The 23,637-nt window shown below is 42.5% G+C and overlaps 1 protein-coding gene across 2 annotated transcripts; it reads right to left on the bottom strand.

Annotated features, from left to right (window-relative positions):
• Positions 1–69: 69 nt before the first annotated feature.
• LOC118400982 (BTB/POZ domain-containing protein kctd15-like) lies at positions 70–15,714 on the bottom strand. 2 transcript variants are annotated; one of them, XR_008075297.1, is made up of 6 exons: positions 14,943–15,714; positions 11,242–11,417; positions 10,361–10,505; positions 4,207–4,509; positions 1,973–2,355; positions 70–887 (listed from the first exon to the last, which is right to left on the bottom strand). XR_008075297.1 is itself a non-coding variant. In XM_035798049.2 (5 exons), the coding sequence occupies exons 1-5, from the start codon at positions 14,967–14,969 to the stop codon at positions 2,197–2,199; spliced, it is 810 nt and encodes a 269-aa protein (XP_035653942.1). In that variant the 5' UTR covers positions 14,970–15,714; the 3' UTR covers positions 1,536–2,196. The 2 variants fall into 2 exon arrangements, 1 of the variants encoding a protein (XP_035653942.1); XM_035798049.2 differs by lacking the exon at positions 70–887 and having other exon boundaries at positions 1,536–2,355.
• Positions 15,715–23,637: the final 7,923 nt, after the last annotated feature.

Here is a 23,637-nt window from a genome sequence, read left to right as displayed (position 1 = left end):
AAGACTTTTTTTTCTTCTCAATCTTAACAAAATACCCCATAATGACAAAGCGAAAACAGGTAAAAAAATTTTTTACTGCAAATGTATTAAATAAAAACATACCTTATTTACATTAGTATTCAGCCCCTTTGCTATGAGACAACCTGTTTTTGTTATTTCATTGTGGGGTATTGTGTGTTGATTGAGGGGGGGTGGGGTGGATGATTTTATCCATATTAGAATAAGGCTGTAACGTAACAAAATTTGGGAAAAGTCCAGGGGTCTGAATACTTTCTGAAGGCACTTTGTGCCAGGTTGAGTTTGGCAACCCAGAACCAAAATCTCCCAGCTACTTGGCTGTCCACGAGAGAATAGTAAAACAAAAACAGTTATCAATATAGCTGCACAAACAAAAATGACTAAGCAAACATACCTTAAATATTAACTGAAATTGCAGTTAAATCTGTGAAATGTGCACCACATACAAAATCCCAGTTTTCACATCATGAACATTTGTCAGGAAAGTTTTACATTAGTACCAGTCAAAAGTTGACACCTACTCATTCAAAAGGTTTTTATTTTGACTTTTCTACATTGTAGAATAGTGAAGACATCAAAACAATGGAATCATGTAACCAAAAAAAGTGTTACAAATATTTGAGATTCTTCAAAAGTAGTCACCCTTTGACAGTTTTGCACACTCTTGGCATTCTCTCAACCAGCTTCAAGGAGTTCCCACATATGCTGACCACTTGTTGTCTTCTTTTCCTTAACTCTGCGCTCGAAATCATCCCAAGCAATTGGGTTGAGGTCGGGTGATTGGAGGCCAGGTCATCTGATGCAGCCCTCCATCACTCTCCTTGGTCAAAGTGCCCTTACACAGCCTGAAGGTGTGTTGGGTCATTGTCCTGTTGAAAAACAAATGATAGTGGGACTAAGTGCAAACCAGATGGGAGGGCATATAGCTGCAGAATGCTGTGGTAACCATGCTGGTTAAGTGTGCCTTGAATTATAAATAAATCACAGACCCGTGTCACTAGCAAAGCACCCCTGCACCACCACCTCAATGCTTCACTTGGGAACTACACATGCAGAGATAATCCGTTCACCTACGGTTGGAACCAAAAATCTCACATTTGCACCCATCTGACCAAAATACAGATTTCTACCAGTCTAATGTCCACTGTGCGTGTTTCTAATGAAGGATTGTAGTTTCTCTTTGCTTATTTGAGCTGTTCTTGCCATAATATGGACTTGGGCCTTTATCTGTATACACCCCGACTACCTCAAAGCTGGTTGGGAGAATGCAAAGAGTGTGCAAAGCTGTCATCAAGGCAAAGGCTGGCTTTGAAGAATCTCAAATAAAATATTTTGATTTAACACTTGTTTTGGTTACTACATGATTCCATACTTGTTATTTCAGAATGTTGATGTCTTCACTCTTATTCTACAATGTAAAAAATGTTTTTTTTAAGTACAAAAAAGAAAAACCCTTGAATGAGTAGGTGTCCAAACTTTTAACTGGTACTGTATATATACACAAATTGGAAACCCCATATTGTCCATTTGACATTTAATTGAACAAATACCTACACGTTACAGTCAGATCTTGGGTAGGAAGTCGTCAAGAAATGAGGCAAACACAGACATGTTCTGTTCTTCCTGCGGTAGGGCATGGCCCTTTTTGGTTGCATTTATACAGTTTACCAATCATTGGACAAAAGATCAGAATTGGGCTGCCTGTGTAAACGCAGCCATAATGGCTCTCAAGTGGAGGTCATCGGTCATACCAGTAGACCCATCCTGAGGCTTGAACAGGAGTCCCCAGTTAAACCTAAGCTGGAATTGAGCACCATATTACTAGAGCTATTTCCTCCTAGTTGTCAACAGCCCAGAAGTCACGGACCGTTTCACTTGGATCCTGATAGATACTGTATATCTGTTGGAAATGGCAGCAGTAAGAGTTCCATACAAACAGAGCTAACGAGCTCACCTCAGACAGACTCATCTCAGAGGATCCCTTTCGTGTCGTTGACTCTCCATAGAATCACAACCCTCTCACATCTTGCTAGTCCAGTCTACATTGCCACTGGCAAATTATATTCCCAAGCAGGAAGAGTCCTTGTGTGTTTTTCCACTGTTAAAGTTGTGTAAATAGGACTCGAAAATCAGCACCGGACGTGTTGATCTGTCACAGGTCCCTCTGTTCCTCCCAACCTAGTCCAGAGGCTCTTGTTTGATGTGGATGGTGGTGTCGGTGGGCTGACCCCTGCGGAGCTCGCGACACAGGACGTACTCGCTGAACTGGGAGGAGTCAACTCCGCCGCCACATGACGCCGTCACGCTGAAACCCTTCTGGAACAACCTCTCCAGAACCTGCAGGGAGCACAGGAGAGTCCGACAGGGTTTTTAGACATAAGTTATAGTGCCGAGTACCCTCTTCCTTGTACGCTATACAGTATACACAAAAGTATGTGGACACCCTTTCAAATGAGTGGATGCTGCCATTTCAGCCACACCCGTTGCTGACGGATAAAAATCGAGCACACAGCCCTGCAATCTCCATAGACAAACATTGGCAGTAGTACGGCCTTACTGAAGAGTTCAGTGACTTTCAACATGGCACCGTCATAGGATTCCACCTTTCCAACAAGTAATTGTCAAATTTCTGCCCTGCTAGAGCTGCCCCCATCAACTGTAAGTGCTGTAATTGTGAAGTGGGAACGGCTCACCCGCGAAGTGGTAGGTCACACAAGCTCAGAACGGGACCGCCGAGTGCGGGCTGTCCTCGGTAAATCTTAACGCTACAGCATTAAGCATACAATGACATTCTAGACGACTCTGTGCTTCCAACTTTGTGGCAACAGTTTGGGGAAGGCCCTTTCCTGCTTCAGAATGACAATGCCCCCATGCACATAGCGAGGTCCATACAGAAATGGTTTGTCGAGATCTGTGTGGAAGAACTTGACTGGTCTGCACAGAGACCTGACCTTAACCCCATTGAAAACTTTTTTGGAATGCCGACTGCGAGCCAGGCCTTATCGCCCAACATCTGTGCCAGACCACAGTAATGCTCTTGTGGCTGAATGGAAGCAAGTCTCCGCAGCAATGTTCCAACATCTAGTGGAAAGCTTTCCCAGGAGAGTGGAGGCTATTATAGCAGCAAAAGGGGGACGAAGTCCCTATTAATGCCCATGATTTTGGAATGAGATGTTCGACGAGCAGGTGACCAAAAGTATGTATAATAGAGTTGACCAGGAGCCATATAAGAACAGAGTTGACCTATAACTACATCCCTGCACCCGAACTGAGTTTAGCCTATTAAGAACTTAAACATTTTAAACTGGGTTTGCAAAGTAACTGAAGTAAGTCAATCGGCCATGTTACAGAGTTGACTTTTAGTCTTCGGCATTGCTGACCCGATCCGCGGTGTACACAAAACATTAAGACTGACCAGGTGAATATAGGGGAAAGCTATGATCCTTTATTGATGTCCCTTGTAAAATCCACTTCAAAAACCAGTGTAGATCAATTGGAGGAGACCAGTTAAAAGGACTTGTAAGCCTCGAGACAATTGACGTGGATTGTGTACGTGTGCCATTCCGAGGGTGAATAGGCAAGACAAAAGATGTACAGTGCCTTCGGGAAGTATTCAAACCACTGGACTTTTCCCACATTTTGTTATCGTTACAGCCTTATTCTAAAATATATTAAATAGTTGTCGTTTTTCTCTTCCATTTAAGAATGAATGGCCACTGTTCTTGGAGACCTTAATCCATTTTAGAATAAGGCTGTAACGTGACAAGATGTGGAGAAAGGTCAAAGGGGGCTGAATACTTTCCCGAAGGCACTAAGTGAAACGGGGTCCTGTAGTAGGTGCCAGGCACACCGGTTTTGTGTCCAGAACTTCAAAGCTGCTGGGTTTTTCACGCTCAACACTTTCCCGTGTGTATCAAGAACGGTCCTCCACCCAAAGGACATCCAGCCAACTTGGCACAACTGTGGGAAGCGTGGGCCAGTGGACCATTCTTGGACCCTGTGGAACGCTTTCGACACCTCGTCGAGTCCATGCCCCGGAGAATTGAGGCTGTTCTTAAGTCAAAAGGGGAGGGTGCAACTCAATATTAGGAAGTTGATCCTAATGTTTGATACACTCAGCGGCGTTTACCTGAATCCACATCAGAACAGAATTGACCTATAGAACTACAACTATATCACCGTCCGTACCTGAACTGAGTTGAGCCTGCAGTAGCCGTTGAGAGGGAATCGGATTACATGCGTGGGGTCGTGGTTCCAGCCGGCATTCACAGAGTTACACATGACGTCTCCAGTCTCGGGGAAGATCTCTTCGATGAGCACCTTCCCTCCGCTGAGGGCAATCCTCTCCCCCAGGTCAGGGGTCACTCGGACCACCAGGCACTCGCAGGGCGGTCTCTTCTGGCCCTCCTGCTCCGTCTGCCAGCGCTCCAGCTCGCGGACCATGGGTGTCAGTTGGTAATAGCGAGCCTCCTCGTATAGCTGGGAGAAGTCCTGTCATAGTAGAAACACATAAGCAAGGATACACACCCACAAGAAAACATACACAAAACACATGAACACACCAGGGTTTCCATTAGCTGGTAATAGCTGGCTTTTGTCTGATAAATAAAATTGGTGCCACCAATTGTCCAGGAGAATAAGAAATATCTATTCATGGAAATACAGTTGACTGGTCATGTTTATCGGTCCATAGGTTAATTAGCATCATTTAGTGGAATTGCGTGTGTGTACAATATATTCGTTATGTACAGTATCTTATCACACACGTTCAGTGTACAGATACAGAGCCTGTGAGCGGAAAATCTGTCAGACAGCTCAAGCATTGCTGCTACAGCATCTTGTGCTGCTTTCAAGACAACTGGGAACTCATGACATTAGTGATCTTCAGATCGGGAAGTTGGAGCTCTAGAAATAAATCATTTTTTCAACAGGATGTTGTATCTTATGTCATGCCTTTTTGGTTTCATTGACAATATATGTTGGTGGAAAGGTTGAATGTTGCCACATACATACTTAACAAAATTAAGGAAGTTTCTATTCAAATTATTAATAAATATTATCCTGCCAACAATGATATAAAGTTTTAAATAAAAAATAAAAACATGCATTCAAATTGTACATTTTGTAATGACCACCCAGAAATGGTGCATCTTTTTTGGCATTGTATTCATGTAAGGAATCTCTGGCAAGACATCAGCAGACTTATAATTGAACACATTTCTGATTGTAGACCATTATGGAGATATGTACTGCTTGGATTCTTTACCCACGAGTTAAACAAATACATTTACAAACAAAACATTACATTTTCTTAACTTGCTTTTTTTTTTATACAAATAAACTTACCAACAAAAAAGGCTGTTAGAATTCTAAAGTGTGTTTATGTCCCTTAAGGTCCTTGTGTAATGTGATATTGTACCCCCTAGCCCAATTGTCCTTTGAACACACACACACACAGTTGAAGTTTACGTACACCTCAGCCAAGTACATTTAAACTCAGCTTTTCACAATTCCTGACATTTAATCCTAGTAAAATGTCCATCTTAGGATCACCACTTTATTTTAAGAATGTGAAATGTCAGAATAATAGTAGAGAGTGATTATTTCAGCTTTTATTTATTTCATCACATTCCCAATGGGTCAGAATACACTCAATTAGTATTTGAAAGCATTGCCTTTAAATTGTTTAACATGGGTCAAACATTTCGGGTAGCCTTCCACAAGCGTCCCACAATAAGTTAGGTGAATTTTGGCCCCTTCCTCCTGACAGAGCTGGTGCAACTGAGTCAGGTTTGTAGGCCTCCTTGCTCGCACACGCTTTTTCAGTTCTGCCCACAAATCTTCTATTTGATTGAGGTCAGGGCTTTGTAATGGCCACTCCAATACCTTGACTTTGTTGTTCTTAAGCCATTTTGCCACAACTTTGGAAGTATGCTTGGGGTCATTGTCCATTTGGAAGACCCATTTACGACCATGTCTTGAGATGTTGCTTCAATACATCCACATCATTTTTCTCCCTCATCTATTTTGTGAAGTGCACCAGTCCCTCCTGCAGAATAGAACCCCCACAACATGATGCTGCCACCGCCGTGCTTCAAAGTTGGGATGGTATTCTTCAGCTTGCAAGCATCCCCCTTTTTCCTCCAAACATAACAATGGTCATTATGGCCAAACAGTTATATTTTTGTTTCATCAGACCAGAGGACATTTCTCCAAAAAGTATGATATTTGTCCCCATGTGCAGTTGCAAACCGTAGTCTGGCTTTTTGATGGCGGTTTTGGAACAGTGGCTTCTTCCTTGCTGAGCGGCCTTTTGTACCCATTTTCTCCCGCATCTTCACAAGGTCCTTTGCTGTTGTTCTGGGATTGATTTGAACTTTTCGCACCAAAGTACATTCATCTCTAGGATACAGAACGAATCTCCTTCCTGAGCGGTATGACGGCTGCATGGTCCCATGGTGTTTATCCTTGCATACTATTGTTTGTACAGATGAACGTGGTACCTTCAGGCATTTGGAAATTGCTCCCAAGAATGAACCAGACTTGTGGAGGTCTACAAATGATGTCAATTAGCCCATCAAAAGCTTCTGAAGCCATGACATCATTTTCTGGAATTTTCCAAGCTGTTTAAAGGCACAGTCAACTTAGTTTATGTAAACTTCTGACCCACTGGAATTGTGATACAGTGAATTATAAGTTAAATAATCTGTCTGTAAACAATTGTTAGAAAAATTACTTGTGTCATGCACAACGTAGATGTCCTAACCGACTTGCCAAAACTATAGTTTGTTAACAAGAAATGTGTGGTGGTTGACTACAATCTAAGTGCATGTAAACCTCTGACTTCAACTGTAAGTATTTACTTCTGTTGAATGAATGTGATGGATTTATTAATACCAAATGTTTATCAAAGATTGCGGTTTTAAAACTGCTGTAAAAGTGCAGTAACTGCAGTCGACTGGTATTTTGGACTCAGTGATAGCAGAATAACCGCAGTGTACAGCAGTTGAACTGCAGTTACACTGCAAAATTACTGCAGTAAAAAAAAATATATATATATATTATATATATATTATTTGGGGTGCAGCAGTATGTGCAACATACTGCACTCTAACTGCAATCTCCTTTTGAAAGGGAAGACATGTCTTTCCATCTCACTCTCCCCTGTATCGTCCCCTTGCATGCCCTATATTATGACAGCACTGCGGCACATAGACATGCACACAAACACAGAAACTTCTGCTGAGAATTACTGCATGTGAAACAGAGGGAGCCGCCTCTATCTGCCTTTGCGCCATACTGCTTCTGACAACAGGCGTACACAGAGCTGCTAACCCCGCAGGCTCCTCTCTGTATCAAAGCCTGCCTCCTTAGCTCCCCCTCCCTTCATAGGCTTGAAGCGAGGGATAGATGTGTTTTATAAAAAATGAGGGCTCTATCTGCAGGGCACTTTAGTCATCCTGTGCAAAGGACAGAATAACACAGCCACACTAACTACAGAGAAGGACACACACACACACTCACACATGCACACACACACCCTCCTCACACATCAATTTAGCAGAACACACAATGCCCCTACTTCCAGCCATGCAGAACTGGCCCCTGTAGAAGCCCAAGGCATAATGGATAACTGATTAAAGTGTTTGAATACCTGCAGTTTACGCACACAGAGTGCCTATAGTGGCACACTGTGAGAATTAAGCTAACGATGTGTTTCTGGGTACTGCGGGATCATTTGTATGACTTTACGGTCATGTCTGCATAACCATCCTGAAATCACTGTGAGAGACACTATTATTTCATACACAGAACAAAATCCCACAAATTTTTACCAAGCCTGCATTTTCAGACCAGCTTTTTTTGTATATCTGGAATGGGTAGAGAAAGAACATGGGGGAAAAAAAATGAAAAGCCACCTAAAGACCTAGTCATGATTCCTGCATTTTCCCAGACCCTGTAACCAAAATACAGGTATTGGGTCTGTGTGATAATGACAAAGTCATGACAAAGTAAAACATATTATTTTTTTTTATTTTTTTTTTTTACAAATGTTTGCTAATTTATGAAAAATATTTACATAAGTATTCAGACACTTTTGCTATGAGACTCAAAATTGAGCTCAGGTGCATCCTGTTTCCATTGATCGTCCTCGAGATGTCGACCTGTGGTAAATTCAATTGATTGGATATCATTTGGAAAGGCACATACCTATATAAATAAGGTCCTACAGTTGACAGTGCATGTCAGAGCAAAAACCAAAGCCATGAGGTCAAAGGAATTGACCTTCCGGAAGCACAACCATCTCTGCAGCACTCCACCTATCAGGCCTTTATGGTTGAGTGGCCAGACGGAAGCCACTCCTCAGTGAAAGGCACATGACATCCCACCTGGAGTTTACCAAAAGGCACCTAAAGGGCTCTCAGACCATGAGAAACAAGATTCTCTGGTCTGATTAAACTAAGACTGAACTGCCAAGCGTCATGTCTGGAGGAAACCTGGCACCATCCCTACGGTGAAGCATGGTGGTGACAGCATCAAACTGTGGGAATGTTTTTCAGGGGCAGGTACTGGGAGACTCGTCAGAATCGAGGGAAAGATGAATGGAGCAAAGTAGAGGGATCATTGATGAAAACCTGCTCCAGAGCGCTCAGGACCTCAAACTGGGGTGAAGGTTCACCTTCCAACAGGACAACGACCCTAAGCACACAGCCAAGACAACACGAGAGGCTTCGGGACAAGTCTCTGAATGTCCTTCAGTGGCCCAGCCAGAGCCTGGACTTGAAGTCGATCTAACATCTCTGGAGAGACTTGAAAATAGCTGTGCAGCGAAGCTCCCCATCCAACCTGACAGAGCTTGAGAGGATCTGCATAGAATAACTTCCTCATACACAGGTGAGCCAAGCTTGTAGCGTCATACTCAAGAAGACTCAATGCTGTAATCGCTGCCAAAGATGCTTCACCAAAGTACTGAGTAAAGGGTCTGAATACTTATTTAACTGTCAGGTTTGTTTTTTAATATACATTTGCAAAAATGTCAAAATGTATTTTTCATTATGGGGTATTGTGTGTAGATTAAAAAGATTAAAAATAAAAAAAATAAATACATTTTAGGATAAGGCTGTAACGTATCAAATTGTGGAAAAAGTCAAGGGGTCTGAATACTTTCCGAATGTACACTGTATTATTAAAAGGGGTATAGCTGCAAATAAGTGGTGTCGTGGAAATTTCCTTAATTACCAACTGATGAGAGAGCAAATCACACACGAGTCAGAGTTATGCTTAACCTTCACCTTTAATAATAATTAAGCTTTTGCAATAGCATTTTGACTTTCAACAGTTCAGTATCTCTAATGAAAAGTTGAGAGTGCTTTACACAATGGCAAATGGGATCCTTTATAGCAAAGATCCACCCCCTCCTAGACAACATGACAAAACACAGGTCTTAGGAACTTACACAGAGAGAAAAAACCTTACTTCAGAGAGAATATCCCCTAGTCAGACAGAGTGGGCTATAAATTATCGTTCAGTTTGGTCTCCTAAACAAAGCTCTTATCTCTCGTCCTTGGTACAAAATGGTACCAAGACATTACCCCCACCCTATGATATATATCAAATTGTCATTTAGATAGAACCAATTCTAAATACAACCAATCAGATGACAAACTCACAGAGAGGAGAGTGACCCTGTAGGTCAACAAAGAGTGAGCATAGAATGATTCCAGACATTGCCACCCTCTTTCCCCCCCCATGGGAAAAGTATGGAGTCACTGCCACACCGAAAATATATGTTTACACATGATGACCCCTTGACCTCTCCCCTCTCTGTGGCCCATGCAACTTAGTCCTGACATAGAACAGATAACTGCCAATGGCCACCGCTATAGTACAACAAAATACATTCTTATGAGAAATAACTCATAAGCATATCATGAAAATAACACATCTTATCTATGTTACCCAACTAATTCTGATCATTCCACAACAGTGGTAAATAGCAGCTGTTTGAAGGGGGGGTCATATAAATATTGCCTTGTATTTTTACAGGTAACATACCACATTTGAGGTCTGAAATGGGTATAAGTTTGTATGTGTTTGTATGTGTACAAAAAAAGTTGGGAAATTAAGTAATACCTGGTTAATAGACTGTGTTAGCCTAGGCATTAGCTCAGAAATAAAACAAGTATTCACACCTCAGGCAAGTTTATGCATAAGTAACAAAGTTGGTTTGGTTTAACTATGCTCGGGTGATAATAAAGTAATGTATTAGGCCCATTTTACTCTTTTGGTGAGATGTGAGCTATTTTGGACAAGTGTTGTCCCGCTGCATTGTGAACTGTACCTTGAAGTCCTCTGGGAGCAGTAGTTTGCAGGTCCTGAGGAAGCTGAGGATGTATCTGAATATATCTCCATCCCTGTCGATGAAGTAGTGCTGCTTCAAGCTGTCCAGTACAATGGGCTCTGTTCCGTTAAACAGACGACTGATTCTGGAGAGAAAGACAATGGTTAAGAGCTCTAGATTAATACTATGAATCAAGTAGTACTTGAAGTATGTTTAGTGAAGCGTAAAAATTGTTTCTAGTGTAGTTGATCATTCCTTGAGAGTGATGTAAGTCATGTAGGCCTACATTTTAGGCAGGAAGTGGGCTACAAAGTTTATTTTAGTACAGAAAATGAATTGGGTCTACTATGACATCGAAATCACATACTGGGTTGAATACATCTCTCTCTCTCTCTCTCTCTCTCTCTCTCTCTCTCTCTCTCTCTCTCTCGCTCTCCCCCTCTAAATCGATGCCAACTGCACAGTACTCATCTTTCTTCTCCCCTATGCCTGAGGTGGTCCTCTCCTCTTCCAGCAGGAGTCTCACCTCACAGCTCCAGACAGCTCAGCCTTCTCCACTCTCTCTTTGTCTTCCAAAAAGCAATTAAAATCTACTCTTTTCCTTTCTCTCTCTGCCCTCGCTCTGTATTTGCTTACTCTCAGACCAATTACCATGGATACCAAGCTGCTTGCATTTCAACACGATGCTATGTGGATTTCTAGAAGTAATTGAATAACGTATCAGTCATAATGCACAGTCAATAGACCTATTCATGAACCTGACATTTTATTCCATAGGGGGGAAAAAGTTAGTATTGAATCAATAATACATTATTTTCCATGAGGAAATTATTCACATTGCCATGATGGTGGTGCTATGCTTCATGGCCTTATACTCTTACCTAGACTCTGGGTATTTGGTGAGAGTACCCAGGCTGCTGGTGTACATGTGTCCTCCCACGTCGATGTGGACCGGGGCGTTGGCTTTAGTCAGCTGGGCCGGTGATGGGATGCCCTGGGCATTCATTGGAGAAACTGGAGAACGACTCATAGACATCCTGGACATGCTTCTTCCCTCCTACAGGAACACATGGAAATACACTGCTCAAAAAAATAAAGGGAACATTTAAACAACACAATGTAACTCCAAGTCAATCACACTTCTGTGAAATCAAACTGTCCACTTAGGAAGCAACACTGATTGACAATACATTTCACATCCTGTTGTACAAATGGAATAGACACCAGGTGGAAATTATAGGCAATTAGCAAGACACCCCCAATAAAGGAGTGGTTCTGCAGGTGGTGACCACAGACCACTTCTCAGTTCCTATGCTTCCTGGCTGATGTTTTGGTCCCTTTTGAATGCTGGCGGTGCCTTCACTCTAGTGGTAGCATGAGACTGAGTCTACAACCCACACAAGTGTCTCAGGTAGTGCAGCTCATCCAGGATGGCACACCAATGCAAGCTGTGGCAAGAAGGTTTGCTGTGTCTGTCAGCGTAGTGTCCAGAGCATGGAGGCAGGACCACTGCCTCCGCCTTTGTGCAAGGAGGAGCACTGCCAGAGCCCTGCAAAATGACCTCCAGCAGGCCACAAATGTGCATGTGTATGCTCAAACGGTCAGAAACAGACTCCATGAGGGTGGTATGAGGGCCCGACGTCCACAGGTGGGGGTTGTGCTTACAGCCCAACACCGTGCAGGACGTTTTTCATTTGCCAGAGAACACCAAGATTGGCAAATTCGCCACTGGCGCCCTGGGCTCTTCACAGATGAAAGCAGGTTCACACTGAGCACATGTGACAGGCGTGATAGTCTGGAGACGCCGTGGAGAACGTTCTGCTGCCTGCCGTGGAGAACGTTCTGCTGCCTGCAACATCCTCCAGCATGACCGGTTTGGCGGTGGGTCAGTCATGGTTTGGGGTGGCAGTCATTTCTTTGGGGGGCCGCACAGCCCTCCATGTGCTCGCCAGAGGTAGCCTGACTGCCATTAGGTACCGAGATGAGATCCTCAGACCCCTTGTTAGACCATATGCTGGTGCGGTTGGCCCTGGGTTCCTCCTAATGCAAGACAATGCTAGACCTCATGTGGCTGGAGTGTGTTAGCAGTTCCTGCAAGAGGAAGGCATTGATGCTATGGACTGGCCCGCCCGTTCCCCAGACCTGAATCCAATTGAGCACATCTGGGACATCATGTCTCGCTCCAGCCTAGTGGCTAGAGCGTTGGACTAGTAACCGGAAGGTTGCGAGTTCAAACCCCCGAGCTGACAAGGTACAAATCTGTCGTTCTGCCCCTGAACAGGCAGTTACCCCACTGTTCCCAGGCCGTCATTGAAAATAAGAATGTGTTCTTAACTGACTTGCCTGGTTAAATAAAGGTCAAATTAAACATTTAAAAAATCCACCAACGTTGCACCACAGACTGTCCAGGAGTTGGCGGATGCTTTAGTCCAGGTCTGGGAGGAGATCCCTCTGGAGACCATCCGCCACCTCATCAGGAGCATTCCCAGGCATTGTAGGGAGGTCATACAGGCACGTGGAGGCCACACACACTACTGAGCCTCATTTTGACTTGTTTTAAGGACATTACATCAAAGTTGGATCAGCCTGTAGTGTGGTTTCCCCTTTAATTTTGAGTGTGACTCCAAATCCAGACCTCCATGGGTTGATAAATTTGATTTCCATTGATCATTTTTGTGGTTTTGTTGTCAGCACATTCAACTATGTAAAGATAAAAGTATTTAATAAGAATATTTCATTCATTCAGATCTAGGATGTGTTATTTTAGTGTCCCTTTATTTTTTGAGCAGTGTAGATAGTATTTGTAATAGAAGTGTGTACTGCATCTGCCCTGAGCTGTGTAAAGTGAAAAGTAGTGAAGTAGAGAAGTCTACTTTTTATTCAAGTTAGGCTACTGATTGTGTAATGACGTGAAGCAATAGCAAATGAGGTGTATGACTGTACAGTGGTTTAGACTCTGGCTCGCAGCCAATCAAATTATTTGAGAGATACATAAACCTCAGCGTTCCCCAATTAACATGAATACAATATTCATAAGCTGCAGACAGTTGTTGAAGTTGCCCACAGTGGGTGAACAGAGGGTGTTCATGACCCCAGGGCACTGGGCAAGTGCAGCTTCTGGATTAATTAAACCATCCATCCCCCACCAAGTCTCTCCATTGTAAAGAGGTTCTTTGAACCGTAAAAAGGTGAACAGGTGGTGAACTGCATTCAATGTTTTGCCAGGGGCAAGATGCCCAGGGCTGCTGAGCAGAGCACACAGAGTTCTCACTATATTTCCTGGGCGTTGTCTCCTCTGCATAGTCAGAAACTAGTATTTTATTAAATCCAATTATTAATGTATTTTTTAAACACATTTCTGGCCATAAAACCAAGTGGGAGAAAAAAAATATTGCAGAGATTCTACTCAACACTTGCATACTTTCCCCCCATATTTTGAAATTGAACATTCTTTAGCATATTATTTCAGACATTAATTCAAACAAGATGCAGTATAGAGGTCAATGACCAAACAATGGAATTGCCATGAGGGGGGCGAATCTCCTCATTGCCCCCTAGCAAAAATTGCCAAATGTTCATATGTGTATTTCATAATATGTTGAAGTGAAAATCGGGGTATAATGTTTGTAATATGGATGTCAACCCCAACACATGTCAACCCCAACACAACTGCATTACAGTTAAAGGTGCTACACGTAGGATTTATTTAAAAAAATGTTGCATTGTAATTTCAGAAAATGTCAGTGTAGAATTTTAGCAACCAGGAAATAAATCAGAACAGTTTTCCCAGTTTGACAACTAGGTGCCGCTCCAGCTGGAGAAATCAATAGGCGAATATCACAGCCAATCACAACACTGGCGGGTAAGTAATACTATAAAACAGTATTATTCCACTATTAGAGGCAGATATATTATGGACACTTTCTGAATTTACAATGCACATTTTAATTATATGTGTAGCACCTTTAAAAAAAGAGGACTACATCCACGAATGCTAGCTATGCTAACCAGATTATACGAACGGGAGTTAGCATTTAGCTTCTAAATCTGAAAAGGGACTAAATTACTTCTAAATGTTATGCAGCGAAAACAGCCAAATATATCCAAATTGGATTTAAGTAACCCCATTGTGGGTCTGTTACAATACATAAATCATAACGGATGACAATTATCCACTTTGCTAGACCCGATCTGTTGAATGAGCACCAAGCTGGTCAATAGAACGTCTTGAGTTCCCGCATCTAGAATCGAATAGAAACTACAGTATCTCAATAAATTGAATCCACCGTTTCAAGCATTTTTTAAAGATCAGATGCGTTCCAGTGATGATTCTATCAGGTCACTGAAGCTTCCGTTCCACTAGAATATTACAAATACATTTGACACAATCCAATAGTATCCGAAAACTGGCGGCTAGTTTTTCTTGGCGTTTGGAGTCCAAATGTTTGAAAACTTTGGGGCTAGTCCCTGGAAATCTACACCAACGCAAGGATTTTAGAGCGTCCCGGTCTTTAAGATTCAATTTGTCAGACAGACTAGCCTACCCCCCAAAAACTACAAATAAAACAAATTGCGTCCTTACCTGGGAGGACACGGATAGAGAAGACATAGTAATCTCTTCTCCCTTCCAATTGTATCGCTGTTTTATGCCAGTTTGGTCGTCGTTTGCTGTATATCTGTCTTTGTCCGGGTCTTTCCTTTTCTGATATGATGAAACCGTCGAGTTTTATGAGAAGAAAGCCAGTCGGTCCCTAAATAAGAAGCGGGCTAGAAGAATTCTTGCTCTGGGCTATTCAAACGCCTGCAGGGCAAGGATTATGTTATAATAGAGCAGCCCTTTCTATCTCGCCACATCTCAGTTCAAGGTGAAAATGAGATCCACTGTTTCTTATTTCACACGCAAACATCGCAGTTTTATTCCAACGGAGAGCAAGCAGTCTGGTCTGCTGCATGGGTAGCAGTGTTCGGTTTAATCTTGCTCCCAATTGTCATAACTCACTCATCGGATTTAGGAGTGTGAAAATTGGCTACGTTCGTCCTAAAAAAACATACATGTAACGTTTTGATAAAATGATACTGTGAATGTCCATAAACCTATTTAAATGATAGGCTCTTAAATAAAACTGTCGCATATTCAGGGCGCCCGCAGATCCTCTCAGTTCTGTAGTGTTCTCGTCTTTCTCCCCAATAGTTTTATATTTAAACATCTCCCTGGCATTAAAGCCAAATTACGTCTATCGTCATGCATTATGCCATTGCAAAAACCGCCTTAGGCAAAATGTGCCATTTCAGTTATTGCGCGCTAGTAGATGGAGATGCTTGCAGGCAGATACGTTTTACTCCTCAAACACTAGCTCAGTTTGGTAGTCTATTGGTATTTTAAAAAAACTGTTATGTCCATTTTTGCACCAGTGCTCTAGACATTAATTGCCAGGGTTGGGGAGTAACTGATTACATCCGTTACATGTAATCTGATTACAAACGGTCATCTGTTACCTTACCAGCAACACTGTTGTAATCAGATTCCAGATACTTTTTGAAAAACTAGTTTACTTCTTGGATTACTTTTAAATTCAGTTTTTGATGCAAAAAATACATTGACACCTTTCTGTTTTCTCAATGACATTCAATTCAGAATTGAAAAAAAGGTGCACGTTTTAGTTTTTCTCTTGAGCAAGTCTGACCACAAGTCAGAGACCACTATGATGACACACCAGATGTGTTTTAATGGATCCTTTTTGTCTTCTAATACCTCTTAAGGGGAAAGTAATCCAACAGTAACATAGTAAAAATATTACTTTACTGAGTTTTGGTAATCCAAAAGTTAAATGACTGATTACAATTTTGAACAGGTAACTAGTAACTGTAATGGATTTCATTTAGAAAGTTACCTACCCAACTCTGTCAATTGCCCCAATGTTTAGATTGATTGTCAACTAGTCGTACTCAAAGGATCCAAGACAGACCATATTGAGAACACACAGCAAAATACTGTCCGTTACAAAAATGTACCTTAAAGATATACATAGGCTAGCCTAACTATGGACCATTTCAAGCATTACCCAATGCTTTCCCTCTCGTATGAAGCTACAGTATGGGTGAGGAGGATGGGATGGACATAAAAGATACGTTGCTTTGATCATTTCCTTGTTAATTTTTACATGAAAGTCATTCTCTTCATCGGTTGTAGAGCAATACACACAATGTCTGTTTGACACTAAGACTCCAGTGTTAAATCCTCCTCTTCCATTTGTTTTTGCCCCAGGGTGATGCTGTGCATGTGGTTTCCTCTGCTGTAGTGAAAACCAACACAAGGACTTGATTCTGCCTCTGTTCCAAATGGCACCCTATTCCCTAGATAGTGGACTACTTTTGACCAGTGCCTATAGGGTCGTAGTCAAAAGTGGTGCACTATAGGAATAGGGTGCCATTTGGGACAAATTACTATATTTTTTTCTTATTAAAGCAACCCTGCAGTTAGTTCAATTAGATTAAGTATGGGGAAGATGTTGTGAATTTGTAGATTTAAATAGCTGGCAAAGTCACCTCAGGCAATGGCAGTTCATTTTCTTAATTTATGAATGTTATGCTGAGTGTCTGATGTGGAAAGAGAAGAAGCAGCTCAGTTGTCTTTATGTCCAAAGAGCTCATCTTCAAATAAAGAAAATTAACCGTCTCGTCTTTGAAGTCATAAACGCAACATGTAAAGTGTTGGTCCCATTTTTCATGAGCTGAAATAAAAGATCCCGGAAATGTTCCATTGACACAAGAAGCTTATTTCTCTCAATATTTTGGCGGAAATTTGTTTACATCCCTGTTAGTGAGCATTTTATCCTTTGTCAAGATAACCCATACATCTGACAGGTGTGGCATATCAATAAGATAATTAAACAGCATGGTCATTACACAGATGCACCTTGTGCTTGGAACAACATTTCTGTCTGTAATAAAGTCCTTTTGTATGGAAAAACTCATTCTGATTGGCTGGGCCTGGCCACACAGTGGGTAGGCATGGCTTTCGAGTGGGCGGTCCTATGCACTCCCAGGACCACCCATAAATCAATCAAATTTATTTATAAAGCCCTTTTTACATCAGCCAATGTCACAAAGTGCTGTACAGAAACCCAGCCTAAAACCCCAAACAGCAAGCAATGCAGATGTAGAAGCACGGTGGCTAGGAAAAACTCCCTAGAATGGCCAGAACCTAGGAAGAAACCTAGAGAGGAACCAGGCTCTGAGCGGTGGCCAGTCCTCTTCTGGGTGTGCCAGGTGGAGATTATAACAGAACATGGCCAAGATGTTCAAATGTTCATAGATGACCAGCAGAGTCAGATAATAATAATCACAATGGTTGTAGAGGGTGCAACAGGTCAGCACCTCAGGAGCCGATCATTCAGAGTTAGAAACAGCAGGTGCGGTAGAGAGAGAGTCCAAAACAGCAGGTCCGGGACAAGGTAGCATGCCCAGTGAACGGGTAAGGATTCAATAGCCGTAGGCAGAACAGTTGAAACTGGAGCAGCAGCATGACCAGGTGGACTGGGGACAGCAAGGAGTCATCAGGCCAGGTAGTCCTGAGGCATGGTCCTAGGGCTCAGGTCCTTCGAGAGGAGAGAGAGAGAGAGAGAGAGAGAGAGAGAGAGAGAGAGAGAGAGAGAGAGAGAGAGAGAGAGAGAGAGAGAGAGAGAGAGAGAGAGAGAGAGAGAGAGAGAGAGAGAGAGAGAGAGAGAGAGAGAGAGAGAGAGAGAGAGAGAGAGAGAGAGAGAGAGAGAGAGAGAGAGAGAGAGAGAGAGAGAGAGAGAGAGAGAGAGAGAGAGAGAGAGAGAGAGAGAGAGAGAGAGAGAGAGAAGAGAGAGAGAGAGAAAGAGAGAGGAGAAAAAAGAGAAAAAAGAGAGCGAGAGAATTAGAGGGAGAATACTTACATTCACACAGCACACCAGATAAGACATGAGAAATACTCCACATATAACAGACTGACACTAGCCCCCCGACACAAACTATTGCAGCATAAATACTGGGGGCTGAGACAGGAGGGGTCGGGAGTAGAGGTCAACCGATTATGATTTATTTCAACGCCGATACTGATACCGATTATTGGAGGACCCCCAAAAAAAACTGCTTCCGATTAATCGGTCGATTTTTATATATATATATATTTGTAATAATGACAATTACAACAATACTGAATTAACACTTATTTTAACTTAATATTATACATCAATAAAATCAATTTAGTCTCAAATAAATAATAAAATGTTCAATTTGGTTTAAATAATGCAAAAACAACGTGTTGGAGAAGAAAGTAAAAGTGCAATATGTGCCATGTAAAAAAGCTAACGTTTAAGTTCCTTGCTCAGAACATGAGAACATATGAAAGCTGGTGGTTCCTTTTAACATGAGTCTTCAATATTCCCAGGTAAGAAGTTTTAGGTTGTAGTTGTTATAGGACTATTTCTCTCTATACCATTTGTATTTCATATACCTTTGACTATTGGATGTTCTAATAGGTACTTTAGTATTGCCAGCCTAATCTCGGGAGTTGATAGGCTTGAAGTCATAAACAGCGCAATGCTTGAAGCACAGCGAAGAGCTGCTGGCAAATGCACGAAAGTGCTGTTTGAATGAATGCTTACGAGCCTGCTGCTGCCTACCACCGCTTAGTCAGACTGCTCTATCAAATCATAGACTTAATTATAATATAATCAGAAATATGAGCCTTAGGTCATTAATATGGTCAAATCCGGAATCTATCATTTTGATAACAAAACGTTTATTCTTTCAGTGAAATACGGAACCGTTCCGTATTTTATCTAACGGGTGGCATCCATAAGTCTAAATATTCCTGTTACATTACACAACCTTCAATGACTCTGCTTGCAATGAACACAAGAGAAGTGACACAATTTCCCTAGTTTAATATTGCCTGCTAACCTGGATTTGTTTAAACTAAATATGCAGGTTTAAAAATATATACTTCTGTGTATTGATTTTAAGAAAGGCATTGATGCTTATGGTTAGGTACATTCGTGCAACGATTGTGCTTTTTTCTCAAATGCGCTTTTATTAAATCATCCCCCGTTTGGCGAAGTTGGCTGTCTTTGTTAGGAAGAAATAGTCTTCACAGTTCGCAACGAGCCAGGTGGCCCAAACTGATGCATATACCCTGACTCTGTTGCACAGAACGCAAGAGAAGTGACACAATTTCCCTAGTTAAAATAAATGAATGTTAGCAGGCAACATTAACTAAATATGCAGGTTTAAAAATTCACTGCTCAAAAAAATAAAGGGAACACTAAAATAACACATCCTAGATCTGAATGAATGAAATATTCTTATTAAATACTTTTTTCTTTACATAGTTGAATGTGCTGACAACAAAAATCACGCAAAAATGATCAATGGAAATCAAATTTATCAACCCATGGAGGTCTGGATTTGGAGTCGCACTCAAACTTAAAGTGGAAAACCACACTACAGGCTGATCCACCTTTGATGTAATGTCCTTAAAACAAGCCAAAATGAGGCTCAGTAGTGTGTGTGGCCTCCACGTGCCTTTATGACCTCCCTACAACTCCTGGGCATGCTCCTGATGAGGTGGCGGATGGTCTCCTGAGGGATCTCCTCCCAGACCTGGACTAAAGCATCCGCCAACTCCTGGACAGTCTATGGTGCAACTGTTGGTGGATGGAGCGAGACATGATGTCCCAGATGTGCTCAATTGGATTCAGGTCTGGGGAACGGGCGGACCAGTCCATAGCATCAACGCCTTCCTCTTGCAGGAACTGCTGACACACTCCAGCCACATGAGGTCTAGCATTGTCTTGCATTAGGAGGAACCCAGGGCCAACCGCACCAGCATATGGTCTCGCAAGGGGTCTGAGGATCTCATCTCGGTACCTAATGGCAGTCAGGCTACCTCCTGCGAGCACATGGAGGGCTGTGCGGGCCCCCAAAGAAATGCCACCCCACACCATGACTGACCCACCGCCAAACCAGTCATGATGGAGGATGTTGCAGGCAGCAGAACGTTCTCCACGGCGTCTCCAGTCTGTCACATGTGCTCAGTGTGAACCTGCTTTCATCTGTGAAAAGCCCAGGGCGCCAGTGGCGAATTTGCCAATCTTGGTGTTCTCTGGCAAATGCCAAACGTCCTGCACGGTGTTGGGCTGTAAGCACAACCCCCACCTGTGGACATCGGGCCCTCATACCACCCTCATGGAGTCTGTTTCTGACCGTTTGAGCAGACATATGCACATTTGTGGCCCGCTGGAGGTCATTTTGCAGGGCTCTGGCAGTGCTCCTCTTGCTCCTCCTTGCACAAAGGCGGAGGTAGTGGTCCTGCTGCTGGGTTGTTGCCCTCCTACGGCCTCCTCCATGTCTCCTGATGTACTGGCCTGTATCCTGGTAGCGCCTCCATGCTCTGGACACTACGCTGACAGACACAGCAAACCTTCTTGCCACAGCTCGCATTGGTGTGCCATCCTGGATGAGCTGCACTACCTGAGCCACTTGTGTGGGTTGTAGACTCCGTCTCATGCTACCACTAGAGTGAAAGCACCGCCAGCATTCAAAAGTGACCAAAACATCAGCCAGGAAGCATAGGAACTGAGAAATGGTCTGGTCACCACCTGCAGAACCACTCCTTTATTGAGGGTGTATTTCTGTCTATTCCATTTGCACAACAGCATGTGACAGCATGTGACATTTATTGTCAATCAGTGTTGCTTCCTAAGTGGACAGTTTGATTTCACAGAAGTGTGATTGACTTGGAGTTATATTGTGTTGTTTAAGTGTTCCCTTTATTTTTTTGAGCAGTGTATATACTTGTGTATTGATTTTAAGAAAGGCATTGATGTTGATGGTTAGGTGCATTGGTGCAACGACTGTGCTTTTTTGCAAATGCTCTTGTTAAATCACCTGTTTGGCGAAGTAGGCTATGATTCTATGATAAATTAACAGGTACTGCATTGATTATATGCAACACAGGACAAGCTAGATAAACTAGTAATATCATCAACCATGTGTAGTTAACTAGATATTATGTTAAGATTCATTGTTTTTTATAAGATACGTTTAATTCTAGCTAGCACCTTACCTCGGCTCCTTGCTGCACTCGCATAACAGGTAGTCAGTCTGCCACGCAGTCTCCTCATGGAGTGCAATGTAAATAGGCCATGATCGTGTACATTACTGATTGTTACCGATTGTTATGAAACCTTGAAATCAGCCCTAATTAATCTGCCATTCCGATTAATCGGTCGACCTCTAGTCGGGAGACACTGTGGCCCTGTTCGACAGATTACTACGGACAGGGCCAAATAGCAGGATATAACCCCACCCACTTTGCCAAAGCACAGCCCCCACACCACTAGAGGGAAATCTTCAACCACCAACCTACTCCCCTGAGACATGCCCCCCCCAATCCACTCAAGTGACGCACCCCTCCTAGAGACGGCATGGAAGAGCGCCAGTGACTCAGCCCCCATAATAGGGTTAGAGGCAGAGAATCCCAGTGGAGAGAGGAGAACCGGCCAGGCGGAGACAGCAAGGGCGGTTTGTTGCTCCAATGCCTTCCTGTTCACCTTCACACCCCTGGGCCAGACTACACTCAATCATAGGACATACTGAAGAGACGAGTCATCAATAAATAGTTAAAGGTCGAGACCGAGTCTGTGTCTCTCACATGGATAGGCAGACCATTCCATAAAAACAGAGTTCTATAGCAGAAAGCCTTGCCTCCAGCTGTTTGCTAAGAATTTCTAGGGTCAATAAGGAGGCCTGCGTCTTGTGACGTGTAGGTATGTACGGCAGAACCAAATCGGAAAGATAAGTAGGAGCAAGCCCATATAATGCTTTGTAGGTTAGCAGTAAAACCTTGAAAGCAGCCCTTGCCTTAACAGGAAGCCAGTGTAGAGAGGCTAGCATTGAAGTAATATGATCAAATCTTTTGATTCTAGTCAAGATTCTAGCAGTCGTGTTTAGCACTAGCTGAAGTTTATTTAGTGCTTTATCCGGGTGACCGGAAAGTAGAGCATTGCAGTAGTTTAACATAGAAGTGACAAAAGCATGGATTCATTTTTCTGCATACTTTTTGGACAGAAAGTTTCTGGTTTTTGCAATGTTACGTAGATGGAAAAAAAGCTGTCCTTGAAACAGTCTTGATATGTTTGTCAAAAGAGGGATCAGGGTCCAGAGTAACTTCGAGGTCCTTCACAGTATTATTTGAGACGACTATACAACCATCAAGATTAATTGTCAGATTCAACAGAAGATCTCTTTGTTTCTTGGGACCTAGATCAAGCAACTCTGTTTGTCCAAGTTTAAAAGTAGAACATTTGCCGCCATCCTCTTCCTTATGTCTGAAACACAGGCTTCCAGGGAGGGCAATTTTGGGGCTTCACCATGTTTCATTGAAATGTACAGCTGTGTGTCATCCACTTAGCAGTGAAAGTTAACATTATGTTTCAGAATGACATCACCAAGAGGTAAAATATATAGTGAAAACAATAGTGGTCCTAAAACAGAACCTTGAGGAACACCGAAATTGACAGTGGATTTGTCAGAGGACAAACCATCCACAGAGACAAACTGATATCTTTCGACAGATAAGACCTAAACCAGGCCAGAACTTGTCGTTTTAGACCAATTTGGGTTTCCAATCTCTCCAAAAGAATGTGGTGATCGATGGTATCAAAAGTAGCACTAAGGTCTAGGAGCACGAGGACAGATGCGGAGCCTCGGTCTGACACCATTAAAAGGTCATTTACCACCTTCACAAGTGCAGTCTCAGTGCTATGATGAGGTCTAGAACCAGACTGAAGCATTTTGTATCCATTGTTTGTCTTCAGGAAGGCAGTGAGTTGCTGCGCAACAGATTTTTCAAAACATTTTGAGAGGAATGGGAGATTCGATAAAGGCAGATCGTTTTTAAAATTTTCTTGGTCAAGGTTTGGCTTTTTCAAGAGAGGCTTTATTACTGCCACTTTTAGTGAATTTGGTACACCTCCGGTGGATAGGAAGCCATTTATTATAATCAACATAGGAGGGCCAAGCACAGAAAGCAGCTCTTTCAGTAGTTTAGTTGGAATAGGGTCCACTATGCAGCTTGAAGGTTTAGAGGCCAAGACTATTTTCATCATTGAGTCAAGAGTGTCATGTGAAATCCATACATTATTGGGGCCTAATTCATTTATTTCAATTCATTGATTTCCTTTATATGAACTGTAACTCAGCAAAATCTTTGAAATTGTTGCTTGTTGCGTTCATATTTTTGTTCAGTA

This window comes from Oncorhynchus keta, chromosome 22 (genome assembly GCF_023373465.1).
Source record: "Oncorhynchus keta strain PuntledgeMale-10-30-2019 chromosome 22, Oket_V2, whole genome shotgun sequence".
In the NCBI taxonomy this organism is placed as follows: domain Eukaryota; kingdom Metazoa; phylum Chordata; class Actinopteri; order Salmoniformes; family Salmonidae; genus Oncorhynchus; species Oncorhynchus keta.
The sequence above is the reverse complement of the archived record's forward strand: the minus strand, read 5'-3'. Positions and strand labels throughout refer to the sequence as shown.

Bases quoted from the DNA above. Each gene is read 5' to 3' on its own strand.
- LOC118400982 (XM_035798049.2), bottom strand. From the start codon at position 14,969: ATGTCTTCTCTATCCGTGTCCTCCCAG. The intron at 4,510-10,360 runs GTACAGTTCACA...CTACTATGACAG, and splicing joins TGCTCCCAGAGGACTTCAAG to GACTTCTCCCAGCTATACGA. The intron at 2,356-4,206 runs GTACGGACGGTG...TGCTCCCTGCAG, and splicing joins GCAGGCTCAACTCAGTTCAG to GTTCTGGAGAGGTTGTTCCA.